Source organism: Delphinus delphis, chromosome X (genome assembly GCF_949987515.2).
Source record: "Delphinus delphis chromosome X, mDelDel1.2, whole genome shotgun sequence".
NCBI classification, from domain to species: Eukaryota; Metazoa; Chordata; class Mammalia; order Artiodactyla; family Delphinidae; genus Delphinus; species Delphinus delphis.
In genome coordinates, this window is record NC_082704.1 from 67,945,168 (window position 1) to 67,967,634 (window position 22,467).

A 22,467-nucleotide genomic window follows, 5' to 3' on the forward strand; every position below is an offset into this window, starting at 1 on the left:
ACATGGCAAAAGGGAATTGAGGTTGCTAATTAGCTGACTTTAAAATAAGATTTTCCTGGATTATCTGGGTGAGCCCAGTGTTATCACAAGGGTCCTTAAAAGTAAAAGAGGGAGGCAGAAGGGGAGATAGTCAGAGAAAAGAGATGTCACTGGCTTTGAAGATGGAGGAAGGGGGCCACAAACCAAGGAATGCAAGCAGCCCCTAGAAGGTGGAAAGAGAAGGAAATTGATTCCCCCGCCCAGGGCCTCCAGAGAGGAATGCGGCCCTGCCCACTCCTTGATTTTAGACTTATGAGGTCTGCGCCAGACTTCTGACCTCCCGAGCTGTAAGATAATACATTTGTGTTGTTTTAAGTCACTAAACTTGTGGTAATCTGCTTTGGCAGACTGTTTTGGCAGAAACAGAAAACAAATACAACGTTGATTCCAGTCTACATCCCAGACAGCTCCCAAAAGTGGGGAGGTTGTTGAAGTGCTTATGGGCAGTCACAAAAATCCAAGAGAAACCCTAAACGGAGGCTGTTCTTCCAGACACATCCTGGAGAGCCTGAGAGGTCCGGGGTCTTAGACAAAGACCCAAGGGTTTGTTCTGCTCTGGACATGGGTTGTCAATGAACAGACTTTGCTAACAAGTGAGCTGCAGAAAACATTTGTTTATTTTTATTTTATGAACAGTCACATTGTTCAGGTGGCTTCATACAATGTCAAGAGCAACTAAACTCATGAAACATGTCTGTATTTCACTTCCAGGTAGGTGTAACAGGTTACATCTGACAGCAGCTCTGGTTTTGAAGTACTGTCTTTAAAACTTGTTCTCTTCTCAGCATGCCTCATTCTCTCAACGTGCCACTCTCCAGACATCATTTCTCTTTTGCATTTTGCTCTACATGTTAAAACTACAGCATCTAAATAAGACCCAAGGTAGATCAAAAGTGCTTTTGGGTATCAGCACAAAATGGTTAGCAACAGAACTCTTAGTGAAGAACAAACATCATTAACAAAAGGAAACTTTTAAAGAAGGATTTAAATTCTAATATTCATAACTTCACAGCATCAAAGATATCTTTCTAAAACTCCTTACCAATAGATGATTCACCTCACACAAATACATTCTCAGATAACCTCAACGAACCTGGCTTTGTTTTTTGGCAGTAAAATCCTTGCTGAGCTTTCTCATCACATCCCCATGACCTATCCCTGCCGTCTCCTTCCTGACTATTCTGTAATTCTCCTGCACATACTTGGCAAATGGTCTCACATGGGGCTCAATGGGGGTTCCATCTTTACGAGTTAATGGCAGAAGGACCAGAGAGCCGCGGCACCTGGCACAGATGAAGCGCTCGGTGTCCAGTGATCTGGTGTAGCGGCCGACCCTAAGGAGGAAAGAGACACCACACAGCAAACAAATCAGTCACTGTACGTCCGCATCTTCTCAGAGCTGCTGCCCCTGAGCCCACAGCCAGACTTCTTCTGTGGGATCTCAGCAAGTGGGGCACCAGGCAGTGGCCGTGGTCAGGCTGGCTCAAAGCAGAAGAGAATGGAGAAAGAAGACATGGAAAGGAGTAGAGAAGTTTTACTCCTCAAGTCAGATAGCCATGTACTTCCTGATAAAACCACTGAAGACTACGTGGAGGCCATAGTAAAAACGTAACTGGAAAAAGTCTGAGGAGAAGGGTCTTACCTGAATTTGCACCGAGTACACTCATAATGAATCCTGTAGTTAATCTTGTAGTTATGGCAACGGGTGACCTTGGGCAGCTCCGGGTGCACCATATTCAATTTTCGGGCATAATACTTCCATGCATCACCATGAGAATCACGGACGCCATCGAGCAGCCAGGAGGCTGCGTGGCATATCTCATGGACCAAAGTATCCCGGAGTCGGTCTTAGAAGAGGAATGAAATGAAATCATGAGGCTTAAACCGATTCCCTTCTGGTCTGTTACCCAACCACCCCTAGACTCTCCACCCCATCAGACACATAAGCATATGTGGGCAGGCAGGAGTGTTATCGCCCCAGGATTCTGAAGGTGAAATTTCTACTGAATTCAACCCGATTTTATTAATGGCAGAGAGCCTCAGCGGAGCAAGTGTTTTTGGAAAAGCTCCAATGTGCTCTTTTTGTGGGACACTGCTAGAAATACATCCAGCTGAGACCCGGTCGCCGCCCTCCAGGAGCATAAAGTGGGGTTTGGTCAGGAGAAGCTCCGTGGAGAAGCTGGGATCTGAGCTGGGCTCAGATCAATTGACTAGACTGGCAAAATTATCAAGGTCTTTCTAGGTGTGGTAGAGAAGGTGAGCCAAGGTTGGGGTCAGGAAAGCATGTGGTCCATTTTGAAAGCCAGCGTGAAGAAAGCCTGGCTGGAGCACAGGTGGAGTAGTGAGAGACAAGACTGGCCACATGGAGGGGGGCAAAGTACGATGGCCTCGAAAGCCACACTCGAGGCACTGGCAAGCCCAAGGTTTCCTAGCAAGAAACTGCATGGAGCAGGGAGAGAAGTGAGGTGATGAGGGTCCATAGCTAGGCAGAGGCAAAGACAGAGAAGGAATGATGATAATAGGAGAGTCATTATGAACATCCGGTGATTGGCTAGATATAGGGGACCTTGAACCTCAGTTACTGGGAGGATGGAGATGCTGCCGCTGGCAGTGGGGAGCTGCAGAGAGAAAGTTAGGCCCGGTAGAAATATGGACGAACTGGATTCTTGGTGGTGGTGAGACATCCAATAATAATGTCCTCTAAGCAACACACAGTAGGCCTGTCCACCCAGGAGTGACAGGGAAAGCTGTGACACAGGCGGCCAGAGAACACCAGCACCCAAGAGTAACCTCCCAGGCGCCATATCGGATGTAAGTGCAGCAGGGGAGCTGCCCAGCTCCTGCCATCACCTGCAGAATCGCAGACTTTCTGAGAAATCTCAATCTTAGCATAACGCTGCCTCTTCGGGTATCGAGTCTCGCCAGTGGTGCATAAACCAGCAGTTCTCAGCATCTTTTTATTCCAGCCGATGTCAATTTTCTCCGGCATCTGAGAACAAAAAGCAAACAAGAGCGAATCAGAAAGTGGTTCTAAGCAGACCAGAAAATATCAACTCAAGAGTTTTGCAAATACTAACATTCTGGGGAGAATAAAACCTAAGCTGAAGCCCACGTAAAGATGAGACTGTTGCAAGCACGTGAATGCAGGCTCTGTGCTCCCCTGTATGGAGACAAAAGTCAGGGGCAGCCAAGGAGAGAAGGACACTTCTGCTGGGCTAGGAGATGGAGCCCGCGCATGAGAGCCATGAGGCACAACTAAAACTGCAACTCAGAACACTTAAGGTTCCACTCATCAGAGTTATCTGATGTAACACCACTGTCATCAGAAAGGGCACCAAAGGCTGGGGAACCTTTAGAAAGATCTAAGAACATTCCCTGCAGGAAGTTTTGTCACCAGAGTCAATAAACTCTGGAAAACCTCATGACCGCAGGTCTCTCTGCCTCCAAATTCTCTCCGATCCAGTCCACACCACAGGCTACTGACAGAACAACTTCTTTCAGCAGGCACTCCACGTTACATCCCATCCCTGGGCAGTGGTGCCTACTGATTTCAATTTAAGTTCCTCCAACCCGACTCCCAAGGCCCTCCATTAACCAGCCCTACACTAGTTAACATGTACTGCTCACTGTGTCATAGGCCCTGTTCTAGGCACTTCAGGGGCATTCACCTATCCAGGCCTAATGGTAATTCTGTGAAGTAGTAGGTGGTAGGGACTAGGGTACTAGGACTGCCCCTATTTTACAGATGAGCAAACAGGGGCTCAGTAACTTGCCTAAGGTCCCACAGCTCTTTCCTAGTATCCTTCAACACGAACCCTCTCTTCCAGATAGTCAAGCTTCAACACTTGCCCTCTCCTCCTCCACTGTTGTCCTCGCCCCTTACCATCCTTCAAGACCCAGAAGAAGTCTCACTCCCTCCAGGCAATCCTATTTCCCAACCGCTCAGGCTCTCAGTGATTTCTCCCTCTGCTGATCACCTGTGGTAGTAACAGTCTGGACCATATACGGTAACCCACAAAACATTCTGTGTCTTTCACGTATGCATGTCTCAACTCCCCTCCCCATCTAAACTGACACTTCTCAAGGGAAGGAAATATACAGTTAGTATATCTGCACACCTTCCAGCTCCCAAGAGAGCTGGGCATACAGCAGGTGCTCAGTAAGTGCTTATTTCATCGAGTCTACCTTTTTATCAAAGACAGAGCTGTTACACAGAGCGTAGATTTTCTGAACCAGTTCATCCTTATTTTGCTTGAAATTCTTTCCAGAATACTGCTTTAAGTTCTCAATGCCACGCAAGAAACACCCAGGTATTTTGCACTCAGAATGCCTGCAAAGGTAAATTCAACTGAGTTTTGTAGAGGGAAAGAAATCAGTAGAAGAAATGCATACATACAGGTCATGTCAAGAGAGACTTAGGGAAGACTTGCTGGTCCCTCTTCCTTCCAGCTCCTGCTACAAGGGCATCTCCTATAAGATTCCATTCATAGCCTTTTTCTCGTCACTCCCCGCACACTGTCAGAGACATGAAGCCCATGGTTCCAACCTCAACAGGGGTGATCCCACATCTGGATCTGCAGTCTCCACCTCTTTCCTAAGATCTGCGTTTACAACTGCCCAGTGCAAATTTCCAACTTACTAACCGGAGTATGTCTCCTGCTAAATGTGTTTAATGGTTCAACTTCTGTTATAACAGGCTAAAAACCTCAGAGACTTTTTAAATTCATTTTTCCCTCACCCCACATTCAACTAGGCACAAAGACAGACCACTGTCTCCTTCACATCATCTCTTCCAGCCAGCCCCTCCTTTCTACCCTGCTGTCACCATTCTAGGTCAAGTTCCTGTCCTCCCCTCTATGCCTTGCTACTACAGCATCCCGCTGTGTTCCTCACCTCCAGGCTCTTTTTCTTCTAATCCAACCACACACACACACACACACACACACACACCTCTGCAGATTAATTTTCCTAGGCCATGTTCCAATGATGTCCCTCCCTGGCTTTTCACTGACTGTCTGGCCTAACATTCAAGGCCCAGGTCAACCTGGTTCCAACCTCTGTTTCCAGCTATCATTTCCACTCTGGCCAAACTGGGCAACCTAAATGTTCCCTGGACATGAACCGATTTGTCCATGGCCTAGAATGGCCACACCTCCACCTCTACTGAGACCCACCCTCTGTGGAGCACTTCATCATTTGCTAAGAACTTCCTTTTGCATCATCGTATTTAATCCTCACGACCACCCTCCAAAGAAGCTACTACTATTCTTACCATCTCCACTTTGCACATGACGAAACTTAAGTTCAGAGGTTAAATGACTTACCCAAATTTCACAGACACTGAATCTTTTGACCCAAATCTCACGGTATTTCCATTAGACCACTATTGCTGCCCCATCTTTCAAGGCCTAATTCAGATGCACAAAGAATACTGCCGAGCCCATAAAAAACTCACACATGTAATATCTATTTATTTAAACGGAAACTTTTTTTTTTAAAGAAGATGTTGGGGGTAGGAGTTTATTAATTAATTTATTTTTGGCTGTGTTGGGTCTTCCTTTCTGTGCGAGGGCTTTCTCTAGTTGTGGCGAGTGGGGGCCACTCTTCATCGCAGTGCACGGGCCTCTCACTGTCGTGGCCTCTCTTGTTGCGGAGCACAGACGCGCAGGCTCAGTAGTTGTGGCTCACGGGCCTGCTGCTCCACGGCATGTGGGATCCTCCCAGACCAGGGCTTGAACCCGTGTCCCCTGCATTAGCAGGCAGATTCTCAACACTGCACCACCAGGGAAGCGCCTAAACTGAAACGTTTTTATCTCGGCTGGAACAATCCACGAGTCCAAAGAGATGAGCCCACAGAGCTGAAAAGATGATAAACCAGTAGCAAACAGAGGGAAGTGTTTCTGACCTGAAACCCTGAGACTGAGATTTTGCCAAGACGCTCATTAACCCTTAAGTCACAAAATAAAACCCTATGAGAGTTGCCCAGGGTGGAGACAGAGGGAAAGTACCAGAGAAGATATAGGCAGCTAAAGTAACGGACTTCTGCCCCACAGTCTGATAAGGGTGACTAATATTTCTGCCTCCAATTATTTAGTCCTGAAAGCAAATTTGCATCAGAAAAGGTGGCAGATAAAAACCTAAACCATCTGCAGACCTCAGCAGAGAGCGTGATGCCTGCGTGTGTCTATACTCACATCAAGCAGCTTGTGGCTTAGCAAGCCTTCACTTCAGTGGTAATGCTGCTTTACTGCAAACTGAGTATCTCCACATCAGAGGAACCAACAAGACCCCAGACGCATGCATCAGACACCATGACCAGCAAGCAGCCTGCACAGGAACAATGCTGAGCACAACAGGAAGCCTACAGACTGAAACAGGAAGCAGCAAGGCAACAGAGAAGAGCCCAAACAGGCCAGCCTCCTGATATGAGGCAGAGGACAATGACACAAAGGAGCAGCTTCTTCCTTCATTTGTCACACTCTACCCAAGACACATGTCCCTTAGAGGCAAAGCAGCTTAAATATGGATCTAGGAATCCAGAGAACAAGCTTTGCTGCAAGGGGACCCATCTAAGACGTGACACGCCGAACCAAAGAGAAATGCAGAAACAGAGAGCCTCTCTGCTCAAGTCCAAGTTTCTCTGTTGCCCCTACGCCTGACACATCATTCTTCTTCTCCCCTTAAGATGCAATTATTGGAGTTCCCTGGTGGTACAGTGGCTAAGAATCCGCCTGCCAATGCAGGGGACACGGGTTCAAGCCCAGGTCCAGGAAGATCCCACAGGCCACGGAGCAACTAAGCCCGTGCGCCACTACTACTGAGCCTGCACTCTAGAGCCCGCGAGCCACAACTACTGAAGCCCGTGTGCCTAGAGCCCGTGCTTCACAGAAAGAGAAGCCACCGCAGTGAGAAGCCCGCGCACGGCAACGAAGAGTAGCCCCCGCCCGCAGCAACTAGAGGAAGGCTGTGCGCAGCAACGAAGACCCAACGCAGCCAAAAATAAATAAATAAATAAATTTCTTAAAAGGAAAACACCATATGTTTAAAAATAGATGCATTTATTGCCCCAAAATACAGGTAAAAAAAGAAACGTACAGTCCTTCAAATATATCCCTTCTTTTGTAAGATAACTCAGATGTAAGTATAAATTACTCCTGAATGCACAGAAAAACAAAGAAAAGTATGCTCACTATATCATATTTTTAAGAGAAAAAGTGAGAAGTTCCTGGAACCTAAGTGAGAAAATCCATTTTTTTTTTGCTTCCTTTGAGCATTAACATGTCTGTGGTCTAAATGACCTGTTGTTTTCAGTATCAATATAATATCTAACATATAGCTTAATAAAGATAAAGAGACTATTTATTTCACCTTAACGTTTAAGCTTTAAAAATTTGCAAGAAGGAGCTTCCCTGGTGGCGCAGTGGTTGAGAGTCCACCTGCCGATGCAGGGGACACGGGTTCGTGCCCCGGTCCAGGAAGATCCCACATGCCGCGGAGCGGCTGGGCTTGTGAGCCATGGCCACTGAGTCTGCGCGTCCAGAGCCTGTGCTCCACAACGGGAGAGGCCACAACAGTGAGAGGCCCGTGTACCGCCAAAAAAAAAAAAAAAAGAATAAGGGTCCATCCAGAACACTAGAAAACCCTGGAAGACAATCTTGACTGCCTCCCCCCAATTCCAATGGATGGGAACACATCTGTTCTGCCTTCTCACCATTCCCACCGCCTTTGCTTTCAGTTCAGTGCAAACTGGTGGCCATGAGGCTGTATCTGGCCTGAAAAAAAGGATCTTTAGCTACACATCATTGTTTAATCTGAGTGGAAGGACAAAGGAAACCTCAGGGGCCAGAGCTCCTGTGGCGAGGGGAGGGTAAAAAGGCTCCAGTCTGCCCGGAATCGCTGAAATCTGTGCAGAGTGCCCACGCCCCGGCTCTGTTGGGGGAGGGGGAGGGAGGGCACCAAGGCTCCTCCCCCCCCTTCCTCCTCTCCTCCTCCTGCCGCTTCTGCCCTCCCCATTCAGGGAGGTAAAACTTGTGCCGCCCCCCCCCTCCCCGCCCCAGCAGACTTCTTCATCCCCTTGAAAACCCCCACACGTGACCAGTGGACAGCTTTGCACGTGACAACTATGCAGTCAACTCCTGTGCCGTTGACCGTGAGCAGTACATACATACCCAGGCTCGCATTTTTCAAATTCTGCTGCTCCGGGTTTCTTCTTTAAAGTCCCATGCTTCTTTGCTCTTTTAACAACTGAAAAGAGAGTAGTTTGTTTGTACCCTGAAAACTGGTACCAACCAGCAACTCACAGAAAGGTAATCTCAGGAGGAGCCCTCACAGCCAAGCCCAGAGCAGCACATATACACTCAACGCTTCTCTCGGAAGCGGGCACCCTCCTCCGTTAGTCTGCATGAAAGATTTCACCTACGCGAGTAAGCAGAGTAAGCGGGATAGGATTCTGTCCTAGGCGCTGAGGACTATTATGAGGCTACATGAATATGCCTTTGGAGGTTAGACTGTGGGGGCGACTGAGGCACGTGCAGTACCAGGAATGGTGTGGCATAACTCACGCACTCACTCTGAGGAAAAGGCCCCCATCCTAGGTGGCACCTTCATCCAATGTGCAAGCCAAATCTTTCTCCTTTTGTCTAGCACCCATACTGCCGGTTGCTCTAGCCAGAAATTCACGTATCAGGAGTTAGTGCCCTTCATTCATTTATCTAAAAAACTTATTAAACGTCTAGTACGTGCCAAGTACCAGGCTAGACTCCAGGAGAGACTAAAGGATGAGTGAGAGCCCTCCCATCAAGAGGCTCACCATCAGGACTTCCCTGGCGGTCCAGTGGTTAAGACTCTGTGCTTCCACTGCAGGGGGCACGGGTTCGATCCCTGGTCAGGGAACTAAGATTCCGCATGCCATGTGATGTGGCCAAGAAAAAGAAAAGGCTCACTATCTACTGGGAGGACAGATTCAGAAACGTACTTAACACAGTTGTGTAAGTGCTTTACTAGTGACAGGGCCTAGGAACTTTGGGAACCTGGGAGGGAGGAGCACCTCGCACTTACGGCTTTCTACAGCAAGTGGCAATTGGGCTGGATCCTAAGAAAAATGGGATGTCCTCAGGACAAAAAATTGCAGGGAAAAAGCACTGCCAATGGATGGAACGGCAGATACTAAGACACTGGAGCATGAGGACAACACAGGTGTTCCTCGCCCTTCCCCAGAAAGAGCCTTCTCACTGGGATGGCTGCCTCCCTCGGCCACTAGGAAGCTGCTGAAACATAGCGGAGGGTTAGTAGACAGGACAAGCAGACTCGACAAGACAGACGTATACGGGGGAAAGGGCATCCACTTGTGGCGCTAGCCTTAGTGGGACAGGCATACTTGGTTTGATTGGCTTACCAGGTGTCACAGGTATGTGTCTGGTTTTATTTTTCCTTTTCCTTGGTTTTGCCACCAAACGTACAGGCTCTTCATCACTTGACAACTTTCCAACTGAAATCACTAGCTCAGCCTTAGGATCATCACTTGGTGGCTGGCAGACATTTTCCCCAAGATCCTGCTTACCAACATCATAAGATGGTTTGTGTAGGGAGATAGCAAACTCATTCTTCTTTTTCTCATTTGAGGGAGTTTGGTCCTCATCACACGAATCATCTTCTATTAGCACAGGGCCCTCCAAATCATCATGATCATCATCATCATCAGTGATAAGTATTGGAGACTCCTGGGGTGGCTGCTCATCGGTATCAGACACTTCCAGAATCTCATCTGAAATTCAAGAGACACAATGATGTATAAACATACTCCCTCCACCCCCACACCCTCAACTCAAGTTCAGATTATTGAGCACAAATTAAACAAGTCAGGGGCTTCCCTGGTGGCACAGCAGTTGAGAGTCCGCCTGCCGGTGCAGGGGACACGGGTTCGTGCTCCGGTCCAGGAGGATCCCACATGCCGCAGAGCGGCTGGGCCTGTGAGCCACGGCCACTGGGCCTGCGCTCTAGAGCCCGCGAGCCACAACTACTGAGCCCACGTGCCACAACTACTGAAGCCTGAGCGCCTAGAGCCCGTGCTCCACAAGAGAAGCCACCACACTGAGAAGCCCACACGCCACAATGAAGAGTAGCCCCCACTTGCCGCAACTAGAGAAAGCCTACACACAGCAACGAAGACCAAGTGCAGCCAAAAATAAATAAATAAATTTTTTAAAAAATTAAACAAGTCAGGAACTGTGATATAATGAATCCTAGGTAAGAATCAGTTATTTAGACGATTTTACCTCTATTACTTTTTTATTTTACTGAGAACAGTGACAGATAAAATAGCAATCCAAACCCAGAGGCAATTTTCAAATCACATTTCTCTGTAGGTGCTCAGGGGTTCCCACAGGTCCGAAACTTGTATATTTTCACTGGGCCAGAGCAAAATAAGAGAAATCAGAATAATAAAGTGGGTTTGTTTTTCTTTTTCCCCTATCAAGCTAGCTTTCTATAATTTAAAGGACTGTCCTTTATTTTGAGATTATGTCCTGACTAAACTTTTGGTGCTCTTTACCTTATGAAATTATGGTGATAGATGGTAGTTGGAGTTTATTTCCATCATTAGACAAATTAAAAATTGGCAACTCTATGTTAGTCACCAAAATTTCATTTTTTAACTAGTCCATAAGTCTGAAGCTCTCAAAACCACTGATGCGAGAGTAAGGAGTTAAGTTCTGATGCCAGCACTGAAAGGCCTTGGGAACACTGAGACTGTCCCTGCCCTCACTGAGGATCCATCCCTTTATCTGGATACCAGGGGCAACGTGCCTAAGACTCAAGCTCTCTGCAGTCTGCTCAGGGTTCAACTTCTAGGTTTCTATGATTCTGGATGTAAAAAATATAAACCACAGCATGAGCAAGTTGTGAAAATATCTTTATGGTGCAAAAAACTCTGTATCCTAAAATTGCAGATTTGGGATAATATATTTTGAGTCTCATCTATGATTTAAATTAATTATCAAAAAATTTCAGATATGCAATAAGGAAAGAGAAAGCAGTGGGTGTTCCTATGGTAAAAAGTCATCCTTCCTAGAAGAGTTAAAGTTTTCCCACCTGCAGCTGAAATTCTAAGCAGTAGGGACACAAATGAACTCATTTACTAAACAGAAACAGACTCACAGACCTGGAAAACAAACTTCTGTTTACCAAAGGGGAAAGGTGTTGGGGGGAGGGATAAATTAGGAGTTTGGGATTAACGTATACACACTACTATATATAAAATAGCTAAACAACAAGAACCTACTGTATAGCACAGGGAACTATATTCAATACCTTGTAATAAACTATAATGGAAAAGAACAGAAGAAAGGAATATATATATATATATATATATATATATGCATGTGTGTATAACTGAATCGCTTTGCTGTGAAACTAACACACCTGAAACTAACACAATATTGTAAATCAACTCTACTTCAATAAAATATAAATAAATAAAAAGTAGGGACACACTGCTTACAATCTGTAAAAAATGACTCTGTACATTGACAAAGGTTTCAAGTGAGGTTGGAAGTATGTGTTTAAGCTTCTTGGGCCTTTTTTCCTGTAAAACTGCCTAAATTCACTACCATAACAAAAGAAATGGCATGTGGAGAACAGTAAAGAAACATACAAAGACAGTCCTGTTGAAGCATTCTTCATCCCACTACTGGGATGGATGCTACCGGTCAGAGCAGCCTTAGTTGAAAGTTCATCCTCAAAAGACGATGGATCTTCTGATTCAAGGAGTTAGCAACTGGTGGCCTATGGTGATAAACTGGCCTCTGGCTTTGTCACTCAGGCCCCTACTCTAAAGCTACCTCCCTCGGGGCTCCCTCTGCATTACAGTAGCTTGTCATGTTATACCCCCTACTCTGCACCTGGACCTCTGTCCTGCTCAGGCAATCCACTCAGAGCTAGAGAGGAGGGAAAAAGGAAATGAGAGGGGACAGGTGGTGAAACAGTAGGAAATGCAGGTTCCAAGCCACCTCTCCTTTCCCTTCTCTGATATCAGTGGTATATCTGAGGCAGTTATCAAATAAGTAGCCAGTATTTTTAAGGGTGCCAGTACTTTAAGTAGGTGCCTGTGTCTCATGCCCTACACCAGGTACTTAGCAAACAGAGATCAATAAAATACTATCCCGGGCTTCCCTGGTGGCGCAGTAGTTGAGAGTCCGCCTGCCGATGCAGGGGACACGGGTTCGTGCTCCAGTCCAGGAAGATCCTACATGCCGCGGAGCGGCTGGGCCCGTGAGCCATGGCCGCTGAGCCTGCGCGTCCGGAGCCTGTGCTCCGCAACGGGAGAGGCCGCAATAGTGAGAGGCCCACGTACCGCAAAAAAAAATAATAATAATAAAGAAAGAAAGAAAGAAAAATAAAGAAAAATAAAATACTATCCCAAAGGCTTAAGAAGCTCCTAGTCTTCCTATGTCTCACACCCACTGAGCAGGTTCTGAACTGCGAGTAAAACTCCGTGCCTCCCGAAAGGTGATGAGGGCCTCTGACTCCTAAGAGGCAAGGACCTGCTATGGGAAACAGGCTCTAAGAAAAACAGGACTCTCTAGAAAATATAAAGGGGGTAGCAAAAGGCAAAGACAAACAGCTAGACAGAGAAAACAAGCATTCCTCTGAGAAGTCACTGCCAGCTGGCCCATAAGCCTCACACATGAGCCTCCATCAGGCTGGAAAGAATGCGCCCCTGTCTCTTACTCCTCCTTCCTCCTCTCTGTCATCCCCACATACAGGGAAAGAGGAAAAGAGCGGAAGGCAGAGGAGCAGGGCAACCTTCACGCTAATCAGGCTGAGTTCCTGACTTCCCTCTGCTCCCGCGATGTAACGCTGGGTAGCTAAGAACTCTACTGAGGGCGATGCCTGGGGTCTAAGGCAGCAAGAACAGTTGCTGCTATGTTAGGAAATTGACCAGGCGGTGCGGGGAACCCAGCCATATCCACATCCAGCACATAGGAGGAAAAAACAGTGGCACTCACTACGAAATTATTCAGCATAGAACATTTGCTGACTTTCATCCTGAGATGACTGTGCATGGTGAGGCTGCATCTTCTCTAAGTTAGTAGTATACTTGCCTTTGCAATGTATTTCAGCTATCTTAGCTCTCTTTTGCTCACAGAGGTTTTCATCGTCAGAGTCTGAGTTGATCACCACGTAGCTGAGTGATGAGACAGGGAAAAACAAAAGAGAAGCATGAATGCAACATTCTTCTTTTCATGGCATTTTCTACCTTTGTTCCAATGAGCATAATCACTTTGAAATGACTTGTTGGTTTCCCACAGTAACTCTGTTCCCCTTCTCCGGAACTCCTCAATTGTTATTCCTGATTTTCCATCTTTCCTATCTTCATACCAAATCTTTCCATCCGTCTCAATCCTTTCAAAAGGAGGAATGTGTCAAGTACTGAGAGACTGAAGTGGGCTGTCAGACGGTATGTGTTCAAATAGTTTTGGCGCAGGGGGAAATTGATTAAGGAAAGGTTTATTTAATTGCCATTTCTCTTTATCCACGTTGAGATCCCCCTGCCACAGATACAGAGAGGCAGCCTCGGCAGGGAGATTTCTCCTGGGCGCCACTCTTTGCAGCCTGAAGCCAGCACCGCCCTCTCTAATTGATGGATTGCTTTGGCAGGAGTCCAACTCAGCAGTATCCCTGTGCCACCCAGGATGCCGGTGGTGAGCACGCCTCTGGGACCGTCGTTCTCAGCTGGCCCAGGTATTTGGGTCAGAGGTTCCAGAAGGCTGAAATTCTCCACCTTTCTGTATTTCCCAAACAGTGTACAATAAGTGTGATATACCTTTATGATGAGACAGAAAACTACTTAAAACACTGCTAGAGGACTTGTCTGTACCAGTTACAGGCACAAATCTATTCATCCATTTCCACCATATTCACCACTTTTTTTTTTACATCTTTATTGGAGTATAATTGCTCTACAATGGTGTTAGTTTCTGCTTTATAACAAAGTGAATCAGTTATACATATACATATGTTCCCATATCTCTTCCCTCTTGCATCTCCCTCCCTCCCACCCTCCCTATCCCACCCCTCCAGGCGGTCACAAAGCACCAAGCTGATCTCCCTGTGCTATGCGGCTGCTTCCCACTAGCTACCTATTTTACGTGTCCTAGTGTATATATGTCCATGCCTCTCTCTCGCTTTGTCACAGCTTAAGCTGCCAAGTTGATGGGCCTTTGCTCTCCTGTTGACCATTCATTCCATCCTTAAAATTCTCTCTTTTCTTGATCTCTGGGATACTGTTTGGTTTTGGTTCTCTTCTCACCTTTTTTGCCCACTCCTTCTCACTCAATTCTCTTCCTCACTCGTTCCCAGGCTTTATCCACACCCCTTTCATGCCAATCCAATTAATTCCTAAGGATTGGGTAAACATTATCCATCCGCCAGCCCAACTTTGCTTCTAACTTCTCGCTCCACAGTGCCAGCTTCCTACCTGGATATCCTGTGGGGAGGGCCGATTTTTAGTCAGTCTCCACAGGTACAGCCTCACCAACTGTTTTACTGATGGTGTCTATTCGAACCAGTCAGGCAGCCATCCTGACTAATCCCTGTTTGTATCTATTGACTGTAAATGTTTTGAATATCAGCCCTGCCTATAGGCCCCTCAATTTCAGCATACCCAAAACTGAACTCATCACCTCCTCCCCAAATTCACCCTTCCTACAATATCCCATATACAGAAGCCTCCTGGGTCTGGACCAAGATCTGTGGGCACTCCTGGCAGACCCATTGAAATGGATTTTCTTTACATATTTGTTCAACATCTACCTAGTGGAGGAAGGAAGAAACCAATTTTTCTACTTAAAAATTGGATACTTTTAAATTTATTATTAAACAAGGGCTCTATAATGTATAATATTGTAAACCAGAGTATTTCTAAGGATCCATGACATACCATTTAAAATGTAAGGGGTGGATCGTAAAGAAGATGGCAGAAGAGTAAGATGTGGAGATCACCTTCCTCCCCACAGATACACCAGAAATACATCTACACGTGGAACAACTCCTACAGAACACCTACTGAACGCTGGCAGAACACCTCAGACCTCCCAAAAGGCAAGAAAGTCCCCACATACCTGGGTAGGGCAAAAGAAAAAATAATAAACAGAGACAAAAGGATAGGGACGGGACTTGCACCAGTGGGAGGGAGCTGTGAAGGAGGAAAGGTTTCCACACACTAGGAAGCCCCTTCGCGGGCGGAGACTGAGGGTGGCGGAGGGGAAAAGTTTCGGAGCCGCGGAGGAGAGCACAGCAACAGGGGTGCGGAGGGCAAAGAGGAGAGATTCCCGCAGAGGATCGGTGCCGAACGGCACTCACCAGCCCGAGAGGCCTGTCTGCTCACCCGCCGTGGTGGGCGGGGCTGGGAGCTGAGGCTTGGGCTTCGGTCGGAGAGCAGGGAGAGGACTGGGGTTGGCAGCGTGAACACAGCCTGCAGGGGGTTAGTGCACCACGGCTAGCCGGGAGGGAGTCCGGGGAAAAGTCTGGACCTGCCGAAGAGGCAAGAGACTTTTTCTTCCCTCTGTTTCCTGGTGCGCGAGGAGAGGGGATTAAGAGCGCTGCTTAAAGGAGCTCCTGAGACGGGGGCGCGAGCCGCGGCTAAAAGCGCGGACCCCAGAGATGGGCATGAGACACTAAGGCTGCTGCTGCCGCCACCAAGAAGCCTGTGTGCGAGCACAGGTCACTATCCACACCCCCGCTGCGGGGAGCTTGTGCAGCCCGCCACTGTCAGGGTCCCGGCATCCAGGGACAACTTCCCCGGGAGAACGCGCGGCGCGCCTCAGGCTGGTACAACTTCACCCCAGCCTGTGCCACCGCAGGCACGCCCCCCACTCTGTACCCCTCCCTTCCCCCGGCCTGAGTGAGCCAGAATCCCCGAAGCAGCTGCTCCTTTAACCCCGTGCGAAGAACAGACGCCCTCCAGCGACCTACACACAGAGGCGGGACCAAATCCAAAGCTGAGCCCCAGGAGCTGTGAGAACAAAGAAGAGAAAGGGAAATCTCTCCCAGCAGCCTCAGAAGCAGCGGATTAAAGTTCCACAATCAACTTGATGTACCCTGCACCTGTGGAATACATGAATAGACAACGAATCATCCCAAATTGAGGAGGTGGACTTTGAGAACAAGATCTATGATTTTTTCCCCCTTTTCCTCTTTTCGTGAGTGTGTATGTGTATGCTTCTGTGTGAAATTTTGTCTGTATAGCTTTGCTTCCACCATTTGTCCTAGGGTTCTATCCATCCGTTTTTTTTGGTTTGTTTTTCTTTAAAAAAATTCTTTTTTCTTAATAATTATTTTTTATTTTAATAACTTTATTTTATTTTACCTTACGTTATTTTACTTTATCTTCTTTCCTTCTTTCTTTCCTTCCTTCCCTCCCTCCCTGCTTTCTTTCTTGCTTTCTTACTTACTTACTTACTACTTTTTCTCACTTTTATTCTGAGCCGAGTGGATGAAACGCTCTTGGTGCTGCAGCCAGGAGTCAGTGCTGTGCCTCTGAGGTGGGAGAGCCACCTTCAGGACACTGGTCCACAAGAGACCTCCCAGCTCCACATTATATCAAATGGCGGAAATCTCCCAGAGATCTCCATCTCAACACCAGCACCCAGCTTCAATCACTGACCAGCAAGCTACAGTGCTGGACACCCTATGCCAAACAACTAGCAAGACAGGAACACAACCCCACCCATTAGCAGAGAGGCTGTCTAAAATCATAAGTCCACAGGCACCCCAAAACACACCACCAGACGTGGACCTGCCCACCAGAAAGACAAGATCCAGCCTCATCCAACAGACACTCGTCCCCTCCACCAGGAAGCCTACACAACCCACTGAACCAACTTTAGCCACTGGGGACAGACACCAAAAACAATGGGAACTACGAACTTGCAGCCTGCAAAAAGGAGACCCCAAACACAGTAAGATAAGCAAAATGAGAAGACAGAAAAACACACAGCAGATGAAGGAGCAAGATAAAAACCCACCAGACCTAACAAATGAAGAGGAAATAGGCAGTCTACCCGAAAAAGAATTCAGAATAATGATAGTAAAGATGATCCAAAATCTTGGAAATAGAATGTACAAAATGTAAGAAACATTTAACAAGGACCTAGAAGAACTAAAGATGAAACAAGCAACCATGAACAACACAATAAATGAAATGAAAAATACTCTAGATGGGATCAATAGCAGAATAACTGAGGCAGAAGAACGGATAAGTGACCTGGAAGATAAAATAGTGGAAATAACTACTGCAGAGCAGAATAAAGAAAAAAGAATGAAAAGAACTGAGGACAGTCTCAGAGACCTCTGGGACAACATTAAACGCACCAACATTCAAATTATAGGGGTTCCAGAAGAAGAAGAGAAAAAGAAAGGGACTGAGAAAATATTTGAGGAGATTATAGTTGAAAACTTCCCTAATATGGGAAAGGAAATAGTTAATCAAGTCCAGGAAGCACAGAGAGTCCCATACAGGATAAATCCAAGGAGAAATACGCCAAGACACATATTAATCAAACTGTCAAAAATTAAACAGAAAGAAAACACATTAAAAGCAGCAAGCGCTAGTGCGAAGCAGCCGCATGGCACAGGGATATCGGCTCAGTGCTTTGTTACCGCCTGGACTTGAGGATATGGGGAGGGGGAAGGGTGAGCTGTGACAAAGCGAGAGAGTAGCACGGACATATGTACACTACCAAACGTAAAATAGCTAGCTAGTGGGAAGAAGCTGCATAGCACGGGGAGATCAACTCGGTGCTTTGTGACCACCTAGAGGGGTGGGTTAGGGAGGGTGGGAGAGAGGGAGACGCAAGAGGGAAGAGATATGGGAACATATATATATCTGATTCACTTTGTTATAAAGCAGAAACTAACACACCATTGTAAAGCAATTATACTCCAATAAAGATGTAAAAAATAAATAAATAAAAATAAAAATAAAATGTAAGGGGCAGTGATGGAAATTCTGCATCTTTGACTGTGGTAATGGTTACACTACCACATACGTTTGTCAAAACTCATCAAACTGTATACCCAAAAAGGGCTAATTTTTCTGTATGTTAAGTCATTCCTCAATAGACCTAACTTTAAAAGTATAAATAATAAAACTGATCATTTCCAATAGATAGCTTTATACAATGCATTATTCAGTTCCGGTATTTCAGCTGACTGCAACTGCTGACTTTAAATCACTTTCACACATTGGTGTCAAGCTTGGTGGCTTGCATGTTGCAAAAATAATCAACAGAGGTAAATCAGAACTAGCTAGAAAAACATTTTCCCACTTGACAGCACTATTTCGCCTTGGGTGGGTGGGTGGGGGACAGGAATGGTCAATTCATATTTCTACAGGAATTCAAGGAGTTGATGTGGAAACCACAGTTATTACAGTTTTATTCCAGGAATTTTTTTTTTCTTAGCACTTCCTATAGTTTGGCACCTGGGCAACACCCCTTCATCTAGCAGAGGGCTCCTAAATAGGAAAAGTAGTAGATAATGCTGACAGTTAGGTTAGAGCCAGATCACAGAGGACTTTACCTACTGGGTTTACCAGTTTGATTTCCCTATGATAAGCAACTTGAATAGAGAATTAGTACGATCAAAGCAGTGACTCAGGAGATTAATCTGGAAGTGCGATACAGACTGGATCAGAGAAGGAAGAAATCAGGGTGAGGAGCCCACTTAAAAAGCTCTTGCACGGGAGCTTCCCTGGTGGCACAGTGGTTAAGAATCCGCCTGCCAATGTACGGGACATGGGTTTGAGCCCTGGTCCAGGAAGATCCCACATGCTGTGGAGCAACTAAGCCCGTGCGCCACAACTACTGAGCCTGTGCTCTAGAGCCTGTGAGTCACAACTGTTGAAGCCCGCACACCTAGAGCCCATGCTCCGCAACAAGAGAAGCCACCGCCACGAGAAGCTCGCGCACAGCAACGAAGACCCAAGGCGGCCAAAAATAAATAAATAAAATAAATAAATTTATTTAAAAAAAAAAAAGCTCCGCACAGATACAAGAGTAAAAACTGATAAAGGCCTTATAGTAGAGACTGGAAGTTAAGGGATGGTTCAGAGAGACTTCTTTTTTTTTTTTTTTTTTGGCGGTATGCAGGCCTCTCACTGTTGTGGCCTCTCCCGTTGCGGAGCACAGGCTCCGGACGCGCAGGCTCAGTGGCCATGGCTCATGGGCCCAGCCACTGTGCGGCATGTGGGATCCTCCCGGACCGGGGCACAAACCCGCGTCCCCTGCATCGGCAGGCGGACTCTCAACCACTGCGCCACCATGGAAGCCCCCCAGAGAGACATTCTGAAGAAACTGCCCAATTAAATAATGGGCCATGGATAAGAAATATATTTTGAACCCAGTTGTGAGACCAAACACCCATTATGACCCTGAACATAGGATTCACAGAGAAAATGTGATGTTTATTCTTAAGTCATCTTACCAGGAACATTGTTCCTTAAAAAAGTCAAATTTCACTAATTCTCCTACTCACCTGATGTTCCTTTTCTGCAGGTTCATTCCAGATACAACTGACACAGAGAAAGAAACAGGGCATCAGAAAGCATTTGAAGCATAATCAAATCTGTTTACCCATGTCTTTAACTCCCTAAAACCAAAGTCCATAAATTACAGCTGGTCAAAATTTATGGTGGACTCTTACATCTCCCATGAGAGAGAAGAAATAAATGTAAGGAGACCTTGAATGAAAAAAGTAAAGGAAGCAAATTGGAAAAGAAGCACAAAGAACTTCCTCTGCTCCTCATAGTAGGAAAATAAACTTTGCTTTGCCAATCTAGAACCAACCCTAGAGGAGACAAACCTAGGACAGCTTACATCAAATGTCCCAAATCACATTTTAGTCATCTCTACGGAGACATGGCTAAATTATGCTTTAAATTGTAAATTACTGCTCTTTGAGGGGACTCTACTTACAGTAATCAAGTTCTTCATCACTGCTTGAGTCCACAGTAAGAATGCAACTGCAAAATAAAATACATTCTGTTTTAAAGAAAGGCTACTAACGTCATAAGCAACCAAATGTCAAAAATCTCAAATGGAAAGAACCATCAATCAGAGTTTCTGAAATGCAAAAAGGTTTTAAGGGCTTATGAAATGAAGATCACAATAGGGTAGGAGAAGAAAAATTAGAAGGCACAAGCTGCTCAGTCCGTACTGCACAAAGACCGGACAAGAATGTTAGTTGAGTATCATTAGCTATCAGTGAGAAGCCTGTTTTTTGCCAAGTGGTATATTTCTATTTAAAGATATGAAAGTGAATTCTGAGAAAGGGACCACAGGGGAAAGGACTTGAGGATGCAGAGTTTACAGTTAAAAATCAAAAGGGCAGGGCTTCCCTGGTGGCGCAGTGGTTGAGAATCCGCCTGCCAATGCAGGGGACATGGGTTCGTGCCCCAGTCCGGGAAGATCCCACATGCTGCGGAGTGGCTGGGCCCGTGAGCCATGGCCGCTGAGCCTGCGCGTCCGGAGCCTGTGCTCCGCAACGGGAGAGGCCACAACAGTGAGAGGCCCACGTACTGCAAAAAAAAAAAAAAAAAAAAAAAAAAGAACATGTACGATGCAACCACATTTTTGCACTTACGTATATGTATACAGAAATTAAATAAAATTGTCCTAAAAATGAAAGAAAAAGTCCTAGTAGTGAAATTACTGGGCCAAAGGACATGGGCATTTAAAATTTTGACATTGCCAGATTGCCCTCCAAAAAAGGTTGCACCAATTTATAGTCCCACCATGACTGTATGAAATTTCCCTACAAATTTGCCAACACTGGGTATTATCAAAAATTTTTTTTAATCTTTGCCAATCTGATATATGAAAAATGGTATCTCACTCATTTAAAATTCTTTCATTTCTTTAAGTAAAATAAAATTAAAAGTTGAATAAATTTTAATGTCTGTGGGCCATTTGTATTTTTTTCCCTGAGAACTACCTTCTAAAACTTTTGCTCATTTTCTGTTTGTTCACCTTTTTAAATTGTTGCTTTTATTTATTTATCTTTTGGCTACACCACGTGGTTTGTGGGATCTCAGTTCCCCGATCAGGGATTGAACCCCAGCCATGGCAGTGAAAGCCCGGAATCCTAACCACTAGGCCACCTGGGAACTCCATAATTGCTCCTTTTAAAAGTTCTTTGTAGATTAAGGAAGATAGCCTTTTATCATAAGTAATAAAAATATTTTTCCAGTTTGTTGTCATTTTTATGCTTTTGTTAGATATCAAATTTAGAAAGACCTTCCCCACTCCAAAATTACTGGAAACAAAATCCAGCTATATTTTCTAGCATTTTTAATGGTTTCATTTTTTATTTTTAAATATTTTATCCAAGTGTAATTTATTTTGGTATAAGGAGTGATGAGGTAAGAATCCAATTCTTATTGTTTTCCAAATGGTCAACCAATTATCTTCGAATTATTTGTCAATGAATCCATCTTTTCCCCAGTGATTTGAAATGTCATTTTTTTCATCATGAACTAAATTTTCATATGTATTTGGGTCTATTTCCAGACTCTCTAGTCTATGGTCTCTACTTTCTCCCATACCAGACACTTATCTGTATGCTTATCTTACCTGTGAAGGAGGAAAACAGAGCAGTGTTCTGGGAGAATGAAGACTTAGAGGAGATGAGGCAACTATCCTAAAATACCTATCCCAGAGAAGAAAAATACTTCACCTGCATACCTCAAGAGGGCAGCACTGCGAACACTGGGAGTAACAAAAGGACAGATTTGAAGTTCACCAGAATGAAGAACTTTCTAGAAATTACACATATTCAACACTGCATTGTGTTGCTTCATGAAGTTGTACACTCCTGGCCACTAAAAGAGCTGTTATACAGAGGATTCATGCATTGGATAGAAACTGGACTCCCATGATTCTAAGCTCTCTTTTCACAATTCTCATTTTATGACTAACCAAATTATACACTCTGTAGACTCTAAGTGATATAAACATATACTTTTTGAGAAAGTCGTTTTGCCAACAGAGTAAGACTAAACTAAGAGAAAAGAGAATTTTTCAAATCTCACCAATCATCATCCTGGTTCTTCCAACGCCCATCCTCTGCTTTGGACATGTCCGCGTCTGTAGTCAGGACAAGGATATACGTTTGAAAGGAAACCAGAACCAGTTAGATGTTTCTACGTTCTGCATTTACCTTTGAGCAGCTTCTTCACCCCAACTTAAAGCCAAAACTTTGCTCTATGAAAAGAGAAGTATTTAAATTTGTTTATTGCTGACCTTTCTCCCACCTTGCCCCACCAAGGTTCTTCGTTGATCCATTAGAAAGCCCAAAGCCCATAGCGGCCCCTGATGTTAAGCCGCCTCAACCACCACCTGTTATAGAGATGTGCAGGGAGGACAATCGTTC

At 45.5% G+C, this 22,467-nt stretch overlaps 1 protein-coding gene across 1 annotated transcript; it reads right to left on the reverse strand.

Moving 5' to 3' along the window:
* Nucleotides 1-650: 650 nt before the first annotated feature.
* On the reverse strand, nt 651-22,173 carry GCNA (germ cell nuclear acidic peptidase). Its single transcript, XM_060002043.1, has 8 exons — nt 22,127-22,173; nt 13,182-13,222; nt 9,434-9,802; nt 8,208-8,283; nt 4,225-4,369; nt 2,890-3,028; nt 1,682-1,886; nt 651-1,373 (listed from the first exon to the last, which is right to left on the reverse strand). Exons 1-8 carry the CDS (start codon nt 22,171-22,173, stop codon nt 1,124-1,126), a joined length of 1,272 nt encoding a protein of 423 aa, XP_059858026.1. The 3' UTR covers nt 651-1,123.
* Nucleotides 22,174-22,467: the final 294 nt, after the last annotated feature.